Here is a 25,585-nt window from a genome sequence, read left to right on the forward strand (position 1 = left end):
GAGGGAGAGGGTAAAGCTCCTAAAGGTAAGTGAATTCAGGTATATACAAGTGAGGGACTTTGCATGGAAGGTGTGGAAAGGGTTTCCCAGGCTGCCAAAGTATGCACTATTGGAATGGTTGCTGCTTCCAGACGTGGAAGGGGACGATAGGATTGGGGACATAAATGGGTGGCTGGGGGAGCAGGAGGAAGCGCAAGTGGCGAGGATCAAGGAGAAATGGGAGGAGAAGTTGTAGGTGGGGGTGGGATGGAAAGACAGGTTAGAGAGCGTGGAGTGAGGTGCTATGCAGGGTGAATTCGACCTCCTCGTTTGCGAGAATGAGTTTGATACAATTTAAGGTGGTACACATGACTCAGGCGAGAATGAATGGGTTCTTCCAGGGGGTAGCAAACAAGTGTGGGAAGTGTGGGCAAGGACCAGCAACCCACACGAATATGTTCTGGGATTTTGAGAAGTTGGAGAGATATTGGGAGGGGGTGTTCGGAACGCTAGCAAAGATTGTGTGGGTAGAGGTCAGGCTGGACTCTATGATGGTGATTTCTGGGGTATCGGAAGTGCCAGAGCTGATGGAGGGGAGGAAGGCCAATGTCGTGACCTTCGCCTCTCTGGTTGCCCGGCAAAGAATGTTGCTGGAATGGCGGTCAACAATGCCGCCCGGGGTGGCGGCCTGGCTAGGGGACCTGTACGACTTTCTCCGGTTGGAGAAGATTAAGTTTGAATTGAGAGGTTCAGTGGAGGGCTTTGAGACACCGTGGGGATTGTCCACAACCATGTTTGAGGAATTGTATGTCGTTGGGCAGGGGTGGTGAAGAAGGGGAAAATCTTGTATAAACTGTAAAATTGGGAGTTGGGGGAGAATGTTCCCCAGTTTATTTATCTTTTAGTATTTTTGAATATGTTTGAAATAAAATAATTTTTTTTTAAAGTGTGAATTACATTTTATGCAGGGATGTGTGGAAACTATTCTGAATACGCGCCACATTTGAAAAAAAAAGCACAGCAAATCAACTGTACTTCTTACAGGAAACGTTTAACAATTTGGGTTTTGGAAATTGATTTTGCAGAGATCAAATTGAAGTTTGCAAGATTGAGGGGGCCAGACCAAAATTGATCAGGGTGAATTCCTCACTATAGCAGAACAGTCAAATAGCAGTGGTCACAAGTGATAGAGTTGGGTATTAGAGCAAAAAATTAAGTCAAGCAGAACTTCCCATCAAAGTATAATAAAGTGCCAAGAATAAGTAAATTACCAAGAGAAGGATTTTGGACTTTTCGATGTAAAATGGAAAACGCTTCTCTGGAAACTCAAAGAATTGGCTAGAAACCCAGATTGATTATCGGCTAAAGCAGCTGGGTATGGGTGAAAGTATTAATTTGACAAAAGTGTTAAATGGACTGTTCAACGGAAGTGCCGAGAGAGTTAGTCACAGTGGAAATACCTCACTCAGAAGGCTGTCTTGAAGGTTACCGAGAGCTGCAATGCCCCGAGACTCTGTAAGGAACTATTGTAATTATCAGATGCTGCAGACTTAACCTTATTTTAAGGATGGCACGGCGAGAGCGAGGGGGTGGAGCCGGAGGGAGCGAGGGGGTGGAGCCGGAGGGAGCAAGGGGGTGGAGCCGGAGGGAGCCAGGGGGTGGAGCCGGAGGGAGCGAGGGGATGGAGCCGGAGGGAGCGAGGGGGTGGAGCCGGAGGGAGCGAGGGGGTGGAGCCGGACGGAGCGAGGGGGTGGAGCCGGACGGAGCGAGGGGGTGGAGCCGGACGGAGCGAGGGGGTGGAGCCGGACGGAGCGAGGGGGTGGAGCCGGACGGAGCGAGGGGGTGGAGCCGGACGGAGCGAGGGGGTGGAGCCGGAGGGAGCGAGGGGGTGGAGCCGGAGGGAGCGAGGGGGTGGAGCCGGAGGGAGAGAGGGAGGGGGGCAACCGGAGGGAGCGAGTGGGTGGAGCCGGAGGGAGCGAGGGGGTGGAGCCGGAGGGAGCGAGGGGGTGGAGCCGGAGGGAGCGAGGGGGTGGAGCCGGAGGGAGCGAGGGGGAGGATACGGAGGGAGGGAGGGGGTGGAGCAAGAGGGAGCAAGGGGGTGGAGCCGGAGGGAGCGAGGGGGTGGAGCCAGAGGGAGCGAGGGGGTGGAGCCAGTGGGAGCGAGGGGGTGGAGCCAGAGAGAGCAAGTGGGTGGAGTTGGAGGGAGCGAGGGAGGTGGGGGGGAGAACTGGAGGGAGCGAGGGGGTGTGTGGCGCGTTAGGGAGAGTGAGGGGAGTGTGGGGGGCGGGAGAGTGAGGGATGGGTAGTGAGTGTAAGAAGGAGGGCCGGGATCCCTCAGGTAAAAGATTAACCTGGCCCCTTCTCTCATCTTCAGATTAGCGGTTTCCAGCGAGGCGAGGCAAAAAGCCAATCTGCAAGTGCCAGAGGATCCCCCATTAGCGCCCACTCTCTGACCCTTACTTGGCCATTCCTTTAAAAATAGCAGTGGGTGGGCCTGGAATCGGGCCATGCAGGGAACTGGTCCACGTTTCGTGTTCCTGCCACCGGAAGGAAACTTCAGCCCTCAGTCTCCCAAAGCAGACTTTCCAGTCATACTACTGACTTTAAAAGATTGTATGGATTTGTCAACTTTCCGTTTTAATGTTAATAAAACCAATTAGTTAACAATAAGCCTTGATTGATTCTAACCACTAATTAAGCTGAAGAATTACAATAAATATCCAACTCAAAGCAGTACAAATGATCAGACCCAATTCTTCTTTTTAATGTTTTTATTGGTTTTACAATTATTTACAATAACATTTGTCATGGATAACACACAATAGTAAAAACAACGAAGAATGAACATCCATAAAATGGGTATACAAATGAAAATAATGAGGAACCAACAGACCTTTATACATTCACGCAAATGGACCCATGTACAGGAATGGTGGCCCCTGTTTGTGAGCCCCCAGGGATTGGTTGTCACAACCGTAGTGGGGTGGGAGAGTGTTTGTTGTCGGTGTGCGTGCTTCAGGTTTTTCAGGTTTGCTGCTGTGTTTGCTCACGGTGCCTTCGCCCATTGTCCCTTCTGGCTCCCCTGTCCTGCTTGCCCTAGTGTTCGCCTTGGCAACTTCACTGCCCTCCTATCCCCCCCCCCTCCCAATCCCTTTTCTTCCCACCAAAGCCTCCATCTCCCTCCATTGTCTGGTTCAGTCCTCCTTCCCTTCCCCCTCGCTTATTGGTTGCTGGTCACAAACAGGTCTTGGAACAGGCTGGTGAGTAGCCTCCGCGTGCTGTGGAAGGCTTCCTGCAATCCCCAATGGCGTATTTTACTTTTTAATTTGAAAAACTCTGCCAAGTCGGGCAACCAACCTGCCAAGTCGGGTGGCCTTGGGTGGTGCCGCTGATCGCCAGCCGAGCAGTAGTCTTCGGCGGGAGATAAGGGAAGTAAAGGCAAAGGTGCCTGACCCTCCCACCATAAAGAGTTCTGGCTGCTCCGCAACTCCGAAAACCGGCATTAGAGGGCATGGCTTCACCCTCGCCCCCACCACCACCACCATGGACATCGCCTCGAGAAAAGCTGTCCAGCCCCAACAAGTCTGGGGGAGGGTCTCAGGCAATGTCCTGAAGCTGTCCATACGGCGTGCTCCTGGAGTACGCTGCTTTGGGGGTGGAGCATCGCAAAAGCAGCGCCGTCCCCGATTTTGTCGCAAACCGGGATTCTCTGGCCGATCATCAAACGCGTTTTTGGCATCAGAGACCGGAGAATCCCACCCATGGTTCTTGCAAATGGGAGCCATGGTGAACACTGCAATCAGACCAAAGTGGTGCCACAGTTGGTTCCAAATTTTCAGTGTGGCCACTATCACCAGGCTTCTTGAGTATCTGGCTGGGGGGAATTGGAGTGGGGCCCTGGCCATTGCTCGGATATCTGTCCCCGTGCAGGAATTCTCCTCCATTTTGAACCCCCCCACCATTCCTGTGCTATCTCTGCGCTATATCTGTGCTATTTCCCTTGTGGCAGCCTGCTTTCTCAGCTGGTGTGCTAATAAGTAGCTTGCCTTGACCCCATGCTCATAAAAGGTCTCCCGTGTCTGGCATAGTTGGTGCACTGCTTTCCCAGTGGAGCAGGTCACACACACACACACACACACACACACACACACACACACACACACACACACACACACACACACACCCCCACCACCCCGCGTAGCACATCCCTGCCACCGGATGTGGTCAGATCCAATTCTTACTGAGAGAAGCAATTGAAGAGCATGGTGCAAATGTTGGTAGGTGGTGTTTAATCAGCCAAATGGGAAGAAACCTTTTGGGTGCAATGGTTTTCTTGTGGCACTGAAAATTCTCAGTTCATATATTGAAAGGCAGCATTTTCCAAGATTTTTGGAGTGGAAAACATATGATGGAAAATACTGTTGACAAGAGTAGTGAACTAACTGGTGCCTCTAATATCCTTTCAACTATCCTTTATTTTCAATTTTTTTTAAATTAGACCAGCAGAGGAGCTGGCAATGTTATGGAGGTGGAAATAAACCATCTTATTCACAGCACAGGAAGTCAGAAACTCATCTTGGGGTCAAATATGACACCAAGGTTGCACACAGCCTAGTCTGAGCTCAGATAGTTACCAGGGAGAAGGATGGAGGCTGTAGTTAGTGAATGGAGTTAGATGCAGCCTAAATTCATATAAATCGAGATCCTACTACAACAACAGAAGTCCAATTTAACTGGGGACTAAGCAGGGAGCTGCAGCTTTCAGTTTGGGCAGACAGAAAAGGCCCTTCAACTAAGTTCAACACTTCTCCAGACCCAAAAAAGTTGTGGAACCTTACCTCCACCACAATCCTACCCAACCCTTGAGAGAGCTTCCCAAAACCACCTTCCCATCACAGTAGAATCGGGGTGTTTAAATACTTCTACTGGCCATAAAATCAATTCACTCAGGGCTAAAATCCACATCAAGGCGAGATTTTGTTAAAACTCCAGTCATAGCCTCGTGACCAGCTTGGCTCAACGTAATTTTAGTTCACTTATCAGAATCGCCAGGACAGGAATCTATTAATTTTGAACAAATACAAACTGATTTGTTCAGTTACGCGTGTGCCAGCCAATCATTTTTAAATGTAGTCAATAGCTAGTCAAAAACACAGGGAATACCAGTAACAGCTTTTGTTTTGGGAATATTTTGGAAAAGAAACCAGAGTCTGGAGTATGAAATTAAGTGTATTAGTTTGCTATTCTCCAGTAAATAGTTTAAAAGGAGTAAGAAACATTTTTTTTTAACAAACATGCATATATATATATATATATAAAATGATTCCAAGGAATATAATAAGTATTAAATTGCAATCTTTTAATTTTATGAAATTGGAAGGATTGTTCTAAATAAGTTTATATTAGTTATTAACTTTACATTTTTTGCACAAAGAAAACTTCAAAACAAAAAACATCTACTACTGTGCTATTCTCGGTCATTCACTAAAAGACAAAAAAAGCCTTTGATGGCGTGGTACAATTTCAGCAGTTTAAAGAATAATTCCAGGAGATCAAAGGAAATTCACAAAAAGGTTGTTCTGCTTGCTATCCTGAATGATGGTGAATGCCAGCTAACTGTCGAGGCTGGTAACGCCAAGGGGAATTGGGGGTGTTCCCAAGTTGCCGAACAATCTTGAGCAGGAAGGTAGAAGAGAACCAAGACACAAGCATGCAGTTCGAAACAAAAATATTCCACAAGCTATGCTAAAAATTCAACGTAACTGCACAGAATACAATCCAATTAGACGAAGGAATAGAGAGCTGTATACCCCAGTTTGCGAAAGACATTAAGGCAGGAAGCACAGTAAATGAAAGCAAGTTACAAAAGGAAATAGATTATGTGAATGGAGGAAGCTGTGCAGGTGCATTGTGGGGAAAGCATGATGCCATCAACTTCAGATCTGAACAAGCAAATCAAAATATTGGGATGGTGGATAGACTGTCTGAGAACAAAAGGATTTAGGTCTCTATACCAGGGACTTTCAAAGTGCAGGTCACAACCGGTGGGTAAGTCGCGGGCGGGTGTCAGGAGGGTGGCAGAGTGATCAGTCACGATGTTCCTGCAGTGGTCCCAGTCATGGGAGAAGCGCCTAACAGCTGCATCTAGCATTTACATTGAGAATGGTGTCCGCTGCTGCCTTTTAAATGAAAATAGATGAAGCTGTGGAGAGTCTTCAGATCAGAAGCAGCAATAGAGAGCAGGTCTCGCACCCTGCATGTACACTTAATGTCAAACGTCTTCCATGTACTTGCTTTTAACACCAAATCACAGAGCAGAGCTGCTTCCATTTTCCAGGTGCGAAGGTGGATCATTTTCTTAAAAGAGATGGCAAGTAACTCAAATAGGCAGTGTACCTACTGGAGAACAGAATCTGCTGGAGAGTGCTGCACAGGAGAGTCCAGGGTAGGACAGAACAGTGCTAGTGTTAGCTCTGTACAGAGCTCCATGGCCTCTGGTTAACAGCCTACAAAGAAGAAACTTATTTCGTAAACAAAGCAGTAGAAAGATGATTTCTTGAGGCATGGTTTTGTCAATTGTGTCAATGCAAATAAGGATGCAAAGCCCATGTGTGTTATATACAGGGAAATACTGGCAAATGAGGGAAGTTTCAGATTTTGAAAGAGAAGTGGTGGGTGAAAACATTCCTTCGGAGGTTGAGACCCCAGAGTCAGTTATTAACTTACAGCTGACTCCAAATTAAAAGACGACGCTGCTATACCACTTTAAAAACATGCCAAAAGTCCATTAGGCTTTAAGTACTCTGGAGTAGTATCTCCCAGGAGTATCCAGTGGTGTGTAAAACAAGCATTTTATTGCTATTGTGCTTCAGGACGACCTACACGTGCAGGGCTGGATTTTCCATTTTAATAAAGATGAAGATGGCACAAAGGAACTGGCTGAAGTCTGTATTGCCATCTCTGAGGAAGTGAACAAACGAATATGATGGACAGTAGGACCCTGAGGGTAATGAGTTCACAAACAGAGAACAAAGGGATGAGCACAGCATGGCTAGGAAGGGGGAGGGGAGCTTTGCCTCGTGGAGAGAATAGTGAAAAGGATGCTGGGTAACAAGAGGCCAGGATTGGGAAAATGCGAAGTGAGCCAATCAGGATATATGGCCAGGTCAGAAGGTGTATACATTGGCCTATGGGAAGCTTGTATGCGAATCTTGGTGTGATTCAAATAAATATGTGCTGTGATTTCTTTGTCTTAGCTCTCACTAACTTTTGGGAACTTTAGAAGACAGCTGTGTGTGTTCTAATGTCTCACGAGTGAGTCAGCCTTGCAAGCTGGTGGAAATAAAACAATAATTGATACCTGCTAATCCATCGCAGATTTTATTGAGTCCAGGGATTAACATCTCCTCCTATGAACTTGATTCAAGTGAGATTGTGAATACCAAGCAGGCTCCCCTTTCGCATTAAAGGTCCAGATCAGGAGAGCACAATCTTAAAATTAGCCTTGGTTCATTTAGGCATGAAACCATGAAGCATTTTATCACACAAAGAGTAGCAGAAATCAAACTTATTCCCTAAAACGTTGTGGATGCTGGGTCAATTGAAACTTTCAAGTCTGAAATAGATCATTTTTGTTAGTTGGGGATAATTGTGGGCTATGGAACAAAGGTACAAATTGACAATGTTGTAATTGAATGGTGGAACAGGTTCAAAGGGCAGAATGGTCTATTGTTGTTACTACGTTGCCATGAAAACTGAAATTTACGAGAATGTGTATTATTTTCATTCATTTACGGGACATTGGTGTCGCTGGATAGGCCAGCATTTATTACCATCTCTAGTTTCCCTTCAGAAGGTGGTTGTGATTTGCCTTCTTGAACTGCTTGTCCTTCAGGTGTAGGTACACCCACTGTGCTGTTTTCGAGGGAGTTCCAGGATGTTGCCCCATCGACAGTGAAGGAGCGGTGATATATTTCCAAGTCAGGATGGTGAGTGATTTGGAAGGGAACCTCTAGGTGGTGGAGTTCCCAGGTATCTGCTGCTCTTGTCCTTCTAGATGGTAGTGGTTGTGGGTTTGGAAGCTGTTGTCTAAGAAACCTTGGTGAGTTACTGCAGTGCATCCTGTAGATGGTACGCATGGTTACCACTGCTCATCGGTGGTGGAGGGAGTGAATGTTTGTGGAAGGGGAAGCAATCAAGCAGGCTGCTTTGTCCTGGATGGTGTGGAGCTTCTAGAGTGTTGTTCGAGCTGCACTCATCCAGGCAAGTGGAGAGTATTCCATCACACACCTGATTTGTGCCTTGTAGATGGTGGACAGGCTTTGGCGGGGTCAGGAGATGAGTTACTCGCCGTAGGATTCCTAGCCTTTGACCTGCCCTGGTAGCCACAGTATTTATATGGCTCGTCCAGTTCAGTTTCTGATCAACACAACCTCTAGAATGTTGATTGTGGGGGATTCAGCGATGGTAATGCCATTGAATGTCAAGGGGCGATGGTTAGATCCTCTCTTGTGGGAGATGGCCATTGCCTGGCATTTGTGTGGCGCGAATGTAACTTGCCATTTATCAGCCCAAGCCTAGATATTGTCCATATTGGGCGGGATTTACCAGCTGTTTACGTCGGTGAGATATTCCGGTCCCACCCATGGCGCACCGGTTTCCTAGCGACTAGGGATGCAGTCAACGGGAAACCCCGTTGACAATGGCGGGACCAGAAAATCCCGCTAGCGGGCTGCCTCCACTGCCAAAAACGGGTGGCGGTTTAGTCGGTAAATATCATCGAATAGGTTTAAAAATGCCTTTTTTAAACACCTCCGTTTGGAGAAATGCCGATGTGATCCAGTTACCATAGAAGGAGAAACTTAAATAGAAATCCAATGGGTAGGGTGACAATGGGTAAAGCACCAAAATAATAAGCTACTGTTGTGTAAATGCAGAGCAACTGTTTTTTGTTAAAAAACAAGTGGATGCTTCTAAAAGTTAGGCTTCTGTTCAAGAGAAAGGGAACAGAACAGACAAGAATGGGGAGATGTTGAGGTATGCCTTGCTGGTGATAACCATAGCTTGGAAAACTCAGGCGGAGTGGAACAACTGTCGAAGGACAATGGAAGTTTCGACCTGGCATAGCAGGGAGAAATGAACCTATGCTGAAGATCTGAAGGGTCTGTGGACTGTTCCTATAATGCCACATATCTGTCAGAATCATGGCACACAGTAAAGGTATATTTTGGTTGATTAGATAGTTAATGCAAAAGTACCCTTCCTTTAGTTTGATATATTAGTTACCTATTAAGTAACAATTGGTCTATGTCAATTTTAGTTTGTTTGTTACAGTAAAAGTCTTAAAACATGAACTCTTATCCTTCGGTTCTTTCTGTCAGTCATTGGGAAATTGATCTCTTTTTAAAATATATCCATGTCTACAGGGATTGTTAACAATGTTTCGACTAACACAGTTCATTTCACTCATTCAACAGAGCTGCTGATATCACATGTGAGCTATGGGCAAAAAAGTGAACGGAAATCGAATGCTTTTCCCAAATGGAGGAAGAAAATGACCGAGGAAGAATAGTGCCAGAGGTGCTATCTTCTTATTAAAAGACGATTGTAGTTTCTGGTTTAATGTGGACATGCTTGAATACTTTAAAAACAAATTTATATTCCGTGTACAGCAATTACTCCAAGTCACGAGTTCTGAATTGTTCAAGGCTACAAGTTGTTAATAAAATCTAATGAAGAACAACATTGTTTAGAGGTGCCACTACATGAGTTTTAAATCATTTCGACAATGCTCAACTCCAATGTTCTGCCTACCAATCAGTTCCTTGCTTTGGCTAAACAGAGTCAAGCTTCAGCTTTTTCCAGCAGTCTGGGCCAAGCATTGGTGGGAAAAAGTAAGAATGATATGATCCATCTTCTGTCACAACTTCCACTGCTGAGATTTTAAACATTTTTAATTGGAAGACAGAATGCATCAAAAAAGAGAGAAAAGCTGTGCTCTACAGGAGCTGGTGAATTGATTGTGATGCAAATTTCTGATAGCACTACAGTAGGGCATTCAACACAGTAACTTAACCTCCCTCACCCAGTGAAATTAGTGCAAAGGAGGCATTGGGCCAAAACCACTGACTGGCCCAAGGTCACTCTCCAATGTCATTTTATCTTCTCAGAGTTTCAAGTCAGCCAACACTTCTGCTTCAGGCAGGCAGGGCCCTACTTAACATTCAAAGATAGTACCCCGATTATGTCATGTGCTTTGACATGATCTTAACTAAATGTTAGAGGGAGGTTCCTACTGTCTGCGGTCTGGCAACTGAGCTTTATTAAGTTTCAAAAATATACTTGTGTCCGAACTCCTTGTGGGCAGGAGGTGGTCTGCTCTCCAGGCTCCACAAGGAGTTCATGGGTCTTCACAGCCCCAGCCACAGCCTCCCCTGACCCGATCATCATTGAATCTCCAGCCTGCCCTCTCCATCCTGTCCCGCTCCAAACTTATCTGCACCCACCCAAATCACTTTCAACTTCTGCTTTTTTGGACTGGCAGGGACCATTCCCACAGGTCCCCAACTGCAGCCTCCAACTGCAAAAATCCTATCCTGCCATCCAGCCTGGGTTTGGTTGGGTGTCAGGAGAGCGATTCCAAACTTTTTGGCTCAAAGATAGGGTGCAGAGGTCGCAGCAGCAGCAACCCGGGGGGGGGGGGGGGGGGGGGGGTTTGGCAACAACGGGTGTGGTGGGTTATTTAAGGTTGTAATGCGGACGAATTTGTTCGGAGTTCATGTTTGATGTTAATTGTTGCTTTGTTTGTTTTTTTGGGGGGGGGAGGGGGGGGGAGGGACAGCGCGCGCGGGGGGTCGGGCGGGAGGGGGATATCTGTTAAGAGGGAATATTGTGTAATAGTCTATGGTTAGGGGGGGTAAATATTTTCTTGTAAAAAATCTCTTCAATAAAAATTATTTTTAAAAAAAGGAGAGCGATTCCACAAGATTGAAACTAAATGAATCGCTGATGTTGGGACCACCCACTTTGAGGCTTACTGCCACCATTCCTGACTCCCTTAGAAAATCAGTATCAAACACAAACTACAAAACTTCGGTGGCACGGTGGTTAGCACAGTTGCTTCACAGCGCCAGGGTCCCAGGTTCGATTTACAGCTTGGGTCACTGTCAGTGCAGAGTCTGCACGTTCTCCCCGTGTCTGCATGGGTTTCCTCCGGATGCTCCGGTTTCCTCCCACAAGTCCTGAAAGATGTGCTGTTAGATTAATTGGGCATTCTGAATTCTCCCTCTGTGTACCCGAACAGGCGCCGGGGTGTGGTGACTAGGGGCTTTTCACAGTAACCTCATTGCAGTGGGATTAATGTAAGCCTACTTGTGACAATAATAAAGGTTATTATTATATTCCGAGACTGGAAGAAACAGAGACGCGGGAAATGTTTGCTCAGATACAGGAAATGTACATAATCCATATACAGACTCAGGGTGTTGTTTTCTTGTAACATGCAGTGAAATGAAACCTTGTGTCTGCAGGTCACATCATTTCACACAATCACCCATCGGCTAGAGCCACATAATTAGACTATTGGAGCCTGCCAGTTATCACTGTCCAACATGACACCCATAACCAGCGAAACATTAAAGAAAAAGTAAATGCCACAAAGCAGAATTGAGCCAGTCCCCAATTGAACAGAAAGGTTGGAGTGTTCTGACGCAACACATCCAGAAACGAAGGTAACGGTGATAAATAGTTCAAGTGTCACTATCTGTTAGACGTCTAACCACAGGCCCTCTCCTCCACAAACATGCTACTAATGTATAATGTTTTACAGTTTATTATTACAGTTTACGGCTGGTTTAACACACTGGGCTAATTCCCGTACCGGCCTCCCGAAACAGGCACCGGAATGTGGCGACTAGGGGTTTTTCACAGTAACTTCATTGACAATTAGTGATTATTATTATCATTATTATAGTTGAAGTGGTTAGCACTGCTGCCTCACAGCGCCAGGGACCCGGGTTCGGCTCCGACCTTGGGTAGCAGTCTGTGTGGAGTTTACACTTTCTCCCCCCATCTGCGTGGACTTCCTCCGGGTGCTCTGGTTTCCTTCCACAGTCTAAAGATGGTCTGGGATCTTAATGAATAAGTGAGGCTGGACATAAATGGCAAGGTTGGTAGTGTGCCACGAGTATAGCATGTGGGAATCCATGGAATACACTGCAATCCTGGACAACCATATCTGCAGAAAGTGTCTGCAGCATAGACAACCCGGGCTCAGACATGTTGAGCTGGAGTCCGAATAGCCGACATTGCAGGACATTAGGGAGGAGGGAGAGTTCCCTAGATACTTTGCTCCAGGAGGGAGTCACGCCCCGTAGTTAAGCAAAACTTTACGTTTGGTCAATAGTCAGCAACAGGAGCACGTAACTGCAGTCAGGCAAGGATGGGGAAACAGCATGTAGTGATGGAGAAGCCTCAGGCCCTGACTTTGTTGGACAGGTATGAGGTGCTTGTTAATTGTATGGCTGAGAAGGGCAGGTGGATGAGTGGACTGGCTAAGGCACCATAGTGAAGAATGGCATTCAAGAGGAGGGGACCGAAGAAGGATGCAATAGTGACAGGAGACAGCAGAGTGAAGGGGATAGATATCTGCATCCACAACTGCTGGCCAGGCGCCGGGGTTGAGAACATCTCCTCACGACTGGAGTGGAACTTGAAGCCGGGATGGAACTTGAAACCGGGGAGGAACTTGAAGGCGAGAGGGCGCGCGGGCGAGAGGCGGGAGGGCACAGTCCACTTGTAATCTCCGCAGATGCGAATGGTTTTATCCAGTTTCACAACTGACATTATGGATGCTGCACATTTTGCAAGTCGCAATAGTTGAATGATCCCTTGGTCTTCCAGCCTTTTCAAATCAGTTTCGACCTTCTCTAATATAGCCCTGAAAAATCTTGGGATGGCTTCCGGGTTCACATGAATTCTCGCCTTTCCTCTTTTTATTTTTCCCAGTTCTTTCTGAAAAACATCTTGGTACTTGCTGATGATCGTGTTCGGCCGCCTTTTCTAAATGCTAAAAATCTCTAGCCACTTTAATTTGACCTCCTGAAGCCAGTCACGCTCCATTAAACTCAGTCCCTGACCAGACACCACAACTAAAGACAGCTGGGATGGCAGTCAATAGCTCACCGGAGTCATTATTGTACCTATTATCTTTATGGCTCCGCCCGTATATGTTGTCAGCCTGGTCTCAGTGCTCTTCAACCTCAGGGGGCGGACCCCTTCTTGAAGGTACTGACCGGTAGGTCTGCTCCCCCGCCACGGTGGCTGAGCCCGTGTCCACTTCCATTCATAATGGCCTTCTGTTTACCAATAACCCCACTGTGATTAGAATCACTTTGACTGCAACATTATTGACAGACATAACTTCCCGCTCCTCCTCAGGACCATACAATCTCCTGGTGCTGTATTGTTTGGTTTAATAGTGCTAGGCAGGCTCTGCTTGTACTTGCACTTGTTGTCTCAAATGTCCTTTTTCTCCCACACACGGGGGTACCCCTCTCTCTGGCTCTGAAAATACTTAATTGCCTGCAAATGTTCGCATTCAAAGTATCGTGTTGCATCTTTGGCTTTGTCAATATAAATGTTTCTGGAACCTACCTCTCCATTCACCTGAGGAAGGAGCAGTGCTCCGAAAGCTAATGATTTGAAACAAACCTGTTGGACTTTAACATGGTGTTGTAAAGCTTCTTACTGAACAAAATAACAGCTCCAGTTAACAATTAAAATACTTAAATAAAAAGGAAAAACATTAACTTATCCCTACACCTGTCGCTATATTTTCCAATTCAGCAAACCAATATAGTTCAAAGGCCACTTATAAACAAAGTTAACAATCGGGTTTACTTGCTTTTCTCTGTGTAAAGACCTTGGAGAAAACCTTTCAAGAGCCAGCTGAAGACATGTCTTATCATGTTAAGAAATGGGTTAAGAGACATTCCAATTAGTTGTCTCATTTATGTTAAGTATCCAATAATTGACACTGATATATAAAGAGGCTTCAGATGGCCTTTGTGTCAGATGATGTGATGATAGAGTTTTGTGTAGAGTCTGTTGAGGTAAAATAAAGGTGTTTGTGGAAAGGAGTAGAACCTTTGACTCTTTATACAACTGCAGCTAAACATCTAACAAATGGTTGCTGTGCAAATGTGAAAGGTTGAAAGATACAACTTTTCCAGACCAAACCAAGGAGTGAGTGAGAAGAAAAAATATTTTTATGGCTGAACCTAGGATAAAGATGGCTGGATATGACTATCCCCCCTTATTTTCTGAAAGGGGATCGTACGACCAATGAGAAGTGCAATAGTTATGTGGACTAAGGTAACTGCCTTGGGAAAGAGAAAACAGGGTATGGCATTGGCTCTTTCTCTACCTTATGACAGTAAAATCCGAAGCAAAGTGTTTTCTAAGCTGGAATTGGAAGAGTTCAACTTAGAAGGTCTGGATACTCTATTACGTTATATGGATAAGATTTATAAAAAGGGTGACTTGGTAGGTGTGTATGAAGCATGGTCGGATTTTGATAGGTTCCAGAAAATAGAGGATTTCTCCATTGAATACTATATGATGGAATTTAACAGACTGTATAGAAGGCTGCAGAAACACAACCTGGAATTTCCAGTCTGTCTTGGCCTTTAAATTACTTGACTGTGCTAGAGTGAGCAACATGGATAGGCTCCTGGTTGTGACAGGGGTTCAGTTTGCAGATAAGGATACCTTATTCGATCAGATGACAGCTTTAAAAAACTTTTCTGGGGAAACATTCGATTCCAATGCCTCTGATGACCCAAATAGGTCAGTCTGCAATAAAGCAGAATACGGAAGATACACTACTAACAGGATGGCGTAATCGTATGGCTACGAACAGGTTCCAAGACTATAGGAGGAGATCGGAACCCGGAAATTATGGAGACCCAAACCCAGTTAGAACCTACAATAGGAAGATAAACCCCAGAAATGCACGACGTATGATAAATCGATGTTTTTGATGTGATTCTCAATACTATTATGCTTTCAACTGTCCAACACGCTATAATAATATTTGAAGCGACACATGACACGGAAGTCAGAAGAGGAAAAAGATAGTGACCAGAAAGAAGGCATTGTCCTATTAACAAGCAGTTTTACTCGGGTAATGAGTTGCAGAATCGTTCAATTGTGCTGTATTGGACAGTGGCTGCATATCTACTGTGTGTGGAATTGACTGGTTAAAATGTTACCTGGACTCCTTGAATGCTGAAAATCAAAACAAGGTTAAGGAATTTGAAAGTTCCACAAGTTTCAGGTTTGGGATGGTAATACTCTGAAGTCGCTGAAAAGAGTGGTGATCCCTTGCAATATTGCCGGAGTGAATCATTTCATTGGCACAGATGTTGTATCAAATGAGATACCTTTGTTTCTGAGCAGACCATCGATGAAGAAAGCACACATGACACTGGATATGGAACAGGATAAAGCAACAGTTTTTGGAAAGACCGTGGACTTACAATTGACAGTCGGGACACTATTGTATTCCACTACTGACAATATTTCAAGTACAGTTGTGAAGGATGTGTTAATGGTAGTTGAAAATGGGACTTTAGCTAAAAAGATTGTTGTATTAAAACTGCATAGGTAATTTGCACATCCATCTCCTCGGAGGCTGAAAAATGTATTAAAGGATGCAGGGGTGAGGGATGAAGACTATACTAAGCTGATAGAACAGGTTAGTGATCGCTGTGAAGTGTGCAGGAAGTACAGGACACCAGTACGACCGATAGTAACCCTACCTTTGGCCAGGGATTTTAACGACATTGTGGCCATGGACCTTAAGATCTGGGACAAAGCCAATAATATATTTCTATTGTATTTTGTAGATTTAGCAACCAGATTTAGTCAATCAACGATTGTACAAAGTAAAGAAAAGAGTAATTCTGGTTCAAATCATGGAAAAATGAATAGGGACAGGAATGGGCCTGCTGGCAAAATTCGTTACAGACAATGGGAAGAATTTGCTAATGATGAGTTTAGGAATGTGTGTGAAAACGTGAATATCACAGTTATGAATAAGGCTGCAGAAGTCCATTTAGTAATGCTTCGGCAAATTTTGGCAGATAGACCAAACTACGAGCTAAATTCAGTTTTAGAATGGGCGGTACATGCAAAGAATTCATTGCAGATGGTTGGGGGCTATAGTCCCTATCAATTAATGTTTGGTAGAAATCCTAAAATTCCATCCATTTTGGATGACCAGCCTCCAGCTTGGGAAGGGACTACAATTAGCTCTGCCTTTGCTGAGCATTTAAATGCATTACACAGCAGTAGAAAAGCTTCTTTGGAAGCAGAAGTCTCTGAAAGAATTCACAGAGCTTTAAGGCATAATGTACGGCCATCAAATACCGTTTTTCAGCAAGGAGACATAGTATATTATAAGAGAGACAATTTTAATGAATGGGAAGGCCCTGGGAAGATCAGACACATAGATGGCAAAGCAATTATTTTGCAACATGGCAATCAAATTGTTAGGGTACATTCATCAAGGATAATGGGTACAGATTACAAATTTTCAAATTTAGACAGAGCAGACAGACATGACGAGGAACCAGGGTCATCTGGTACGCACGTGTTACAGAACAATGAGGATCAGTCAACTGATATAGACAGGGTTTCTGTAGAGGAACACAACACTTCTAATGAATTAGAACATGCCATTTTCCCGAAAGGACAACTGCCAAAAGTTGGTACAAAAGTGACATACTTGCCTGAAGGGTCTTGTCAATGGAAGGATGCAACTGTTATTAGTAGAGCAGGGAAGGCCATTGGAAAGTATAAACATTGGTTGAATGTGCAACATTCAGGGGAGGAAGTCAAAACAATGGATTGGGAACACGAAGTTCAAATATGGAGGGCACAGAAACGCAGTGCCAGTTCAAATAGTACATCGGATAGTGGACAGGTCCGCAGGAAAAGGTCGAGAACTATTGCAAGGACATCCCACAGCAGAAGGGAAAGATCAAGCAGTAGCAGTACAGAACGAGTTACCAGGCGGGAGAGGGGACGTAGTTTATCAAGGTCTCAGAACAGGAGTAAGACTAAGAATACTAATAGGAGTAGAAGCCCACATGCACATGAGATTTTGGTGGCTTCCAATAAATTAATAGGATGCCAAACAGCAAGAACTGCATAGTTGGAGTGAATTTGGGGTATACATGGAAGTACCGGATAGGGGACAAAGAGCTCTAACCCATAGATGGATTTGCACGGAAAAGGTTCTTCCAGATGGAATATTAGGATAGATTCACCTACGGCAGTAAAGGTTATTTTAAAGATCTTCTTGGCTCTATTAGCCACAAAAGCATTGGAATGCAAATCTATAGATATAAAAGGTGCCTTTTTGCAGGGGCATCAGCTCCAGAGAGACATTTTTTTCTGTCCTCCTAAAGAGGCATCTAACACAGAAGGGGTACTCTGGAAGTTGAACAAATATGTATATGGATTAAATGATGCTTCTCGAGTCTGGTATTTTTCGATACGGTCAATTTTGTTAAAGTTAGGCTGTTACCAGTTGAAAGCAGATCCGGCAATGTTTTACTGGCACTATAAAGGAAATTGTTCTGGCATCTTTATGATGCATGTCGATAATTTTTTGTGGGGTAGGACTAGTGATTTCAAAGCTATTGTTATCTCTGGTTTGAAGAAAGAATTCAGGGTTGGAAGTCAGACTTCCGGTACATTTAAATATATTGGACTGGAAATCGGACAGACTAAGTTCGGGGCAATTTTACATCAGCAACCTTATTTGGAAAGCATCAGCCCAATAGCAACTTGTGGCCGGGTTGCACAAAAATGGTTTCAAAGATGGAAAAAGAGCAACTGCAAAGTTTAATTGGGCAACTGAATTGGTTAGGTAGACAGACTAGACCTGACGTGAGTTTTGATGTCTTAGAGTTGAGTTAAAAAATGAATGATCCCAAAGTAGAAAACATAATAAGAGCAAATAAAGCATTGGTCAAACTAAAAATGCAGGAGTGTGTTTTGAGGTTCCCGGTTTTAGGTGACCGTAGGCACTTGAAACTCAGTTTATAGTGATGCGCCCAATGCAAATTTATGTGATGGGGTTTCATGCGCAGGAGGTTTTATAATTTTCCTTTTGGGGAACAATGGTAAATGTTGCCCTCTTGTGTGGGAAACAAAGAAAATAAGGAGAGTGGTCAAAAGCACTTTGGCTGCTGAGACGTTACGCCTTGTAGAGACAGTGGATATGGCCTTTTATATATCTCCGATATTGACAGAAATTTGAGGATTTGTGTAATATACCTGTTCAATGTCACATTGACAATAAATCCCTGTGGGAAAATGTCCACTCAACAAAAAGTGTCAATGAGAAAAGGTTTGAAGCAGATGTTGGACAGAGGGGAAATAGCAAAAATTAAATGGGTTGACAGTAGCTATCAATTGTCAGACTGTTTTACAAAAAGGGGCGCTAGTTCACAGGATCTTTTAGATATTGTTAACGAAGTTTCTGTGACTGTTTTTCTCTTTTTCTAAAAATGAAAAAAGGGGGGAAAATTGAGTGTGTTTTTGTCATTTTGTTTTCACTTCATTATTTTTTCTCCAAGAAAGGGGAGACTGTTAAGCAATAGGTTAAGAGACATTCCAATTAGTTGTCTCATTTATGTTAAGTATCCAATAATTGACAGTGATATATAAAGAGGCTTCAGGTGGCCTTTGTGTCAGGTGATGTGATAGAGTTTTGTGCAGAGTCTGGTAAAGTAAAGTAAAGGTGTTTGTGGAAAGGAGTAGAACCCTTTATACAACTGCAGCTAAACGTCCAACATATCAGACTAAAATCCTTTGGCAAATTGCAAGCTCCAGCAAACCTGGCTCCACCCATTAATTACATCATACGGTATTCTTCAGTCTCCTCTCACTAAGATGTCCCACAATGTCCTGTTTATCCAGGATTAACACCATCCCTCATAAATTATCTACACCCCAGGATCCACCCCAGGAGGGGCTGGTTTAGCTCACTAGGCTAAATCGCTGGCTTTTAAACCAGGCCAGCAGCACGGTTCGATTCCCGTACCAGCCTCCCCGGACAGGTGCCGGAATGTGGCGACTAAGGGCTTTTCACAGTAACTTCATTGAAGCCTACTCGTGACAATAAGTGATTTTCTATTTCTATCCTCCAAAATCAAAACAAGATTCCGTTAGCCATCTATCGATATTTTAAATGGTTAAAATCAATGATTACCTCACTTTTACAACCCCCTACTCACAGCTTTAGAACACATGCTGCCTGTATTAGGGGCCTCACGGTAGCATGGTGGTTAGCATCAATGCTTCACAGTTCCAGGGTCCCAGGTTCGATTCCCGGCTGGGTCACTGTCCGTGTGGAGTCTGCACGTCCTCCCCGTGTGTGCGTGGGTTTCCTCCGGGTGCTCCGGTTTCCTCCCACAGTCCAAAGATGAGTGGGTTAGGTGGATTGGCCATGCTAAATTGCCCGTAGTGTAAGGTTAATGGGGGGATTGTTGGGTTACGGGTATACGGGTTACGTGGGTTTAAGTAGGGTGATCATTGCTCGGCACAACATCGAGGGCCGAAGGGCCTGTTCTGTGCTGTACTGTTCTATGTTCTATGTATGTATCTTCAACCAGGGTTATTGAAAATATTACTGCAACAAATGTAAAATCTAATATTCTGCAATTTCCTACATTCATCTCAGGTGTGAAACTTGTAAGTGTTGCTGTTCAAAGAGACTTGGTGTGCTTGCACAAGGATTGCAGATGCATCAAGCAATTAGGAAGGCAAATGGATGGTGGCCTTTACTGCAAGGGGATTGGAGTACAGGAATAAAGAAGTCTTGTTACAAACTGTACAGGATTCTGTATGTAAAACTGGAGTTGAATCCCAAGATCAGCCATGATGGTATTGAATGGAGGAGCAGGCTAGGCAGGTCATATGGTCTACTATGCTATTTCTTGTAGTCATGTTTTTGTGTTGACCCAGTCTCTACTTTGGAAAATTGATGTAAAGAAACAAATCAAATTGAACACCATACACTTACACATCAGGAAATTATTTAATAATATGGAAGCAATGAATGAAAAGATTGAAAATTCTCTGCTTCATGGACGAAATTGAACATTTATACGTGAGTATTTCAAAATCCATTCTCATTGGAAAACTCCCTCTGTAAGAAATATTCCTGTCGATTATAAAGTTGCCTAAACCTATAACTGATGACACTCACTGGTATGTACACATACACATTGAAGGATTCTTGCACTTTAGCTAAATTAACTGATAAAAAAGGGCAGTTGGTGGAGAAGGCTGTTAAATCAACTGTTCAAGAATTCATACAGGGAAGGTTAGCCAAACTCTCAAAGAGTTACATAGACTGACCAAATGGCTACAGAAAAGGAGGCTTTCCGAAACTGTGGTATCCACATGTGCTGCCTGTTAGCATCAGTCTATGTAACCATAGGAAAGAGAATGGAAAGTTACTGATGGGTTCAAGAACAGTATAGATTCAAGAAAAGTACGCAAGTCTGTCCACAAGACAGACCTTAAGAACACAACACAAGATGGCAAGATTATTAAATTATCATGCACGGAGGATTAACCTTTGCGTGTTTATGAAGCAGAACAATCAGCAATTCAGATTTTCAAACTCTCTACTTATGATCTAAAGATTGGCTTAATAATCTGTTTTAGTGTCTCAAGTAGGCTTACATTAACACTGCAATGAAGTTACTGTGAAAATCCCCTAGTCACCACACTAGGGCACCTGTTCCGGTACACTGAAGGAGAATTCAGAATGTCCAATTCACCTAACAAGCACGTCTTTTGGGACTTTTGGGAGGAAAGCAGAGCACCCTGAGGAAACCCACGCAGACTAATGGAGAAAGTGCAGATTCCGCACAGTGACCAAAGTCGGCAAACGAACCCAGGTTCCTGGCTGTGAAGCAACAGCGCTAACCACTGGCTGCATCACCATCTGTAAACCTGGGTTGTTAATATAAGCATTTACTTTGCCAATGGTTCCGAGTAGGTATTCAAGGAGCCCAGGGGTGTAGTCCACAGTGAAGATATGGAATCAGTTGAGGAGGCATTTTAGGGTGGAAGTGATGTCGGTGCTAACGCCGCTGTGCGAGAATCATGGGTTTGAGCTGGGGGAGCATACATAATGTATACAGGAGGTGGAGGGAAGTGGGGCTGGTCAAGGTGAGGGATCTGTATTTGGAGGAAGGGTTTGCCAGTCTGGAGGAGCTAAGGGAGAGGGTAGAGCTGCCGAGGGGGAGTGAGTTCAGGTATTTGCAGGTTAGGGACTTTGCGCGAAAGGTCTGGAGGGGGTTCCCTAGGTTTCCGGGGTACACCCTGCTGGAGCAACTGCTGCTTCCGGATGTGGAAGGGGAGGGAAGAATTGGGGATATATACAAGTGGCTGGAGGAGCAGGGAGGTGAGCAGGTAGCGAAGATCAAGGAGAAATGGGAAGCGGAGTTGGGAGGGGAGATCAATTGGGGTGTATGGAGTGAGGCACTGCGTCGGGTAAACGGGACCTCCTCCTGTGCAAGGATGAGCCTGATACAGTTTGAGGTGGTGCACAGAGTGCATATGACTGGGGCGAGAATAAGTGGGTTCTTTCAGGAAGTAGCAGATGAGTCCGAGAGGTGTGAGCGGGGGCCAGCAAATCACGCGCATATGTTTTGGGGTTGCGAAAAATTGGGAAGATTCTGGGCGAGAGAGTTCACGGTCTTAGTCAGGATAGTGGAGGATGAGGTGGACCCGGACTATTTGGTGGCGATATTTGGGGTTTCAGAGAAGCCGGAGCTCATGAAGAGGTGGAAGGCGATGTCATGGCCTTCGCCTCTCTGACTGCACAGCGGCAAATTTTGCTGGAGTGACGGTCGACTGCTTGGTTGGGGGACCTGTACGACTTCCTGCGATTAGAGAAGATGAAGTATGAGTGAAGGGGCTCTTCAGGGGTTTTGAGGAAAGGTGGGGGATGTTTCTGACCGTGTTTGAGGGGCTGTTCATCGCAGGGGAGGAGGGGTGGCAAAGGGGAAAAATCTGTACAGACTGTATAGTGGATTGTTGGGAAGTATGTTTCCTGAGGTGTTTACTGGCTGTAACCTGTTTTGATACATGTTTGTAACAAAATACATTTTTTTTTAAAAGCATTTGTTTGAAAAGTTTAAACTCCTGCTTGATCTCTCCTCTGATTTACTGTCGAGTAACAGAGTTAAAACAAATTCATACACCACACACTGCAGCATGGAGACACAAACGCTGGCCAAGTCTTTCCTCCCCACTTAGGGCAAGGTCAGAGAATGCAGCACAAACAATAATAAAGCAGGGAAATTCTAGATACACTCACTAAAGCATTAGGAAAGGACGTCAACAGATTACTTTCAGAGTATTTCAACTTTGCTGAGCTTATTTAACTTGTATTTAAGTTATTTGAGGACAGGGCAGCACGGTGGCCTAGTGGTTAGCACAACCGCCTCACGGCGCTGAGGCCCCAGGTTCGATCCCGGCTCTGGGTCACTGTCTGTGTGGAGTTTGCACATTCTCCCTGTGTCTGCGTGGGTTTCGCCCCCACAACCCAAAAATGTGCAGAGTAGGTGGATTGGCCACGCTAAATTGCCCCTTAATTGGAAAAAATAATTGGCTAATCTAAATTTATATTTAAAAAAAAGTTATTTGAGGAGAAAATAACTTAAGTGAGACAAATTCAGTCAACACATGCAAAACAAAACTTTTCAAAGTAGCAGAATCAATAATTTCCCTTCAACCTGAACATAGAACATAGAACATAGAACAGTACAGCACAGAACAGGCCCTTCGGCCCTCGATGTTGTGCCGAACAATGATCACCCTACTTTAAACCCACGTAACCCGTATACCCGTAACCCAACAATCCCCCCATTAACCTTACACTACGGGCAATTTAGCATGGCCAATCCACCTAACCCGCACATCTTTGGACTGTGGGAGGAAACCGGAGCACCCGGAGGAAACCCACGCACACACAGGGAGGACGTGCAGACTCCACACAGACAGTGACCCAGCCGGGAATCGAACCTGGGACCTGGGACCCTGGGAACCTGGGACCTGGGACCCTGGGACCCTGGAGCTGTGAAGCATTGATGCTAACCACCATGCTACCGTGAGGCCCCAAAATGAAGTGGAGAATGTGGGCATCGATCCCACTACCTCTCACATGCTAAGCAAGCGCTCTACCATTTGAGCTAATTCCCCCAACCTGCAACATAAGTAATTTTCAGCAAGAAGAACTGGAAAAATCCAGCAGCATCTGTGGAGTGAAAAAGAGTTAACATGGACTCCAATGCAACTATTCTTTGGAACGGACGGAGTCACAGTGGACTCGAAAAATGAACTTGGTTTCACTCTCCATAGATCCTGCTGAGATTTTCAGAACGCCAGCATCTCCGGTATTTTGCTTTCATTGTGTGAGTCAGTATCAAACTGTCAGACAAACTGTCAATGGCAAACACCATTCTCAAGTTCTCGCCTTACCTGGAGAGCCTCTGTCATCCAGTAGAACTCGAAGCTGGCTGCACAGGTTGGCCATGCTGTGTAGCTGTCTGTTTGGCTGCAGATCTTTCACCCAGGCTGGCGTGTGACATACTGGACAACCCTTCCCAAAAGAATCAGCAACACAAACTCTGCAACAAAAAAAAAAATCATACTTCAGTTTCATACCAACTTCACACAAAATATTCAAATCATCTGCAATTTTCCAGAGAGCGGGTTTAATTCTGGCCTTGGGTGACTGTATGTGTGGAGTTTACACATTCTCCCAGTGTCTGTGTTGGGTTCCTCAGGGAGCACCAATTTCCTCCCAGTCCAAAGTTGTGCAGGTTAGGTGAATTGGCCGTGATCAATGTGCAGGGTTAAAGGGGATAGAGCAGTGGGAGGGCTAGGTAGCATGTTCTTTCAGAGGGTCGGTGAAGACCCGATGAGCCGAATGACCTCCTTCTGTATTTTAGGGATTTTATGGATTATATGGCCAAGTTAATTAACCATTCCTTCCCTCTCCCTAAATTCATCACATCACCCATTGTTTCCCCAAGTGAACGCGGGAACAGGCAAATCATTCTCAATATTACCCCATTATTACTCTGCTGGCAACCCCTGAGTGTGGGGTGCAGAAATTGCTAAGGGACAATCAGCTTTATTATCACCCTCTTATTCCTAGCCTCTTGTCCGTACCATCCAGCAACCCTCCCAAAATTGAAAACATGCTGAAGTAAATTAAATAACAAGAATAATGCAGACGTTGGAAATCTTAAGAAAAAAGATGGGACAATACTGGAAACACTCAGCAGGTCAATCAGTGGGAGGAAAGATGAATTATCTTTCCCTGTGTGGACCATATTTAGTGTAGTAAGTGGACAGGTGTAGTACCACAATTAGAAAAAAGTGGAGGGAAATATACATCTGTATGCATTTTACATAAGAAACGGAGAGACAGAGATAAAGAGGGAGAAAAAGAAATGTATCCCAAATGGAATTATCAAAGTTAAATGAAGTAATAGGCTTTTTCAAATCGTCATGCTTCTGATCCTGTTGAGGAATCTACGGAGGACACAATAACCCATCTCAACTTTTTCATGAATGTATATGTGCACGTTTGCCTACACAGATAGGAATCTGTTTTAAATAAGAAACAAACTATGTTCAATTATAATAATGTTAAGATAGACTTGCATTTATATAGCACTTTATCAAGTCTCAGAAACATCTCAAAGGGTTTCACATCATATCCAAATGCGGTGACTGGAGGGAAAAGTGATGGCCAGCTTCTGCATAGCAATGAGATGCATTATCAGATCATTTTTTTTTTGTTTGAGACAAAGGGGAATGTGGGAGCGAGTACCAATACTAAGTTCTCATTACAGAACCCTAGTGCTTTTATTGGGCAATACAGCATGATACAGTTGAAGTAGTTATATCAAATTGATCAGGTAGGCACAGTAATTTACAATGTTTCACTTTAAGGTTAGTTAGCCAAATGAAGAGTAACTTGTTTTCACAATTCCGATCATTGCATTTGAGTTTTGAGTTTATAAGCTAAATATCTCTTGGATTCAGTGTCATTGGACCCTTCACCTCAGGGTCCCTGCAAATCAAAGGGCACATTTTTCTCCTCACTATCTCGGTAATAGCAATACGTACACAGAATAGCTCTAGACACTGGCTACATGATTAACCTCAGTGGACTGAATTATCATTCCGATCAAGTGCCCAGCCTTTGAAACAACTGTTTTCATTTATACCAGACAGATGAGCAGGAAATAGTGAAATATACATTACTCTATTCTCTCCAATACATGAAATAACAAAGTCACCAGCATGCAACACGATCCCACTGGGATTGACCCTTCATGCAATAATAATTACTGGTTCGACAGTGCTGCCCATATCCCCAGAGCAAACAAATAAAATCAAGAATCAATTGGCTATTGCTGTACAGGGTCTTTAGGGTCATTATGGATGGATACATTAAGATGCATTGAATATCTATCTTCAGCTACAATTATCGTGA

General features: G+C 44.5%; 1 protein-coding gene across 1 annotated transcript in view; it reads right to left on the reverse strand.

Annotated features, from left to right (window-relative positions):
• The window catches only part of bard1 (BRCA1 associated RING domain 1), a 296,594-nt gene that overhangs the window by 265,165 nt on the left and 5,844 nt on the right, over nucleotides 1–25,585 (reverse strand). The window contains exon 3 of the mRNA XM_038787068.1: nucleotides 23,554–23,702. Within this exon, the coding sequence (XP_038642996.1) occupies nucleotides 23,554–23,702 (149 nt within the window). The remainder of the gene's footprint in view (nucleotides 1–23,553; nucleotides 23,703–25,585) is intronic.

The sequence above is a fragment of the Scyliorhinus canicula genome, chromosome 2, assembly GCF_902713615.1.
Source record: "Scyliorhinus canicula chromosome 2, sScyCan1.1, whole genome shotgun sequence".
NCBI lineage: Eukaryota > Metazoa > Chordata > Chondrichthyes > Carcharhiniformes > Scyliorhinidae > Scyliorhinus > Scyliorhinus canicula.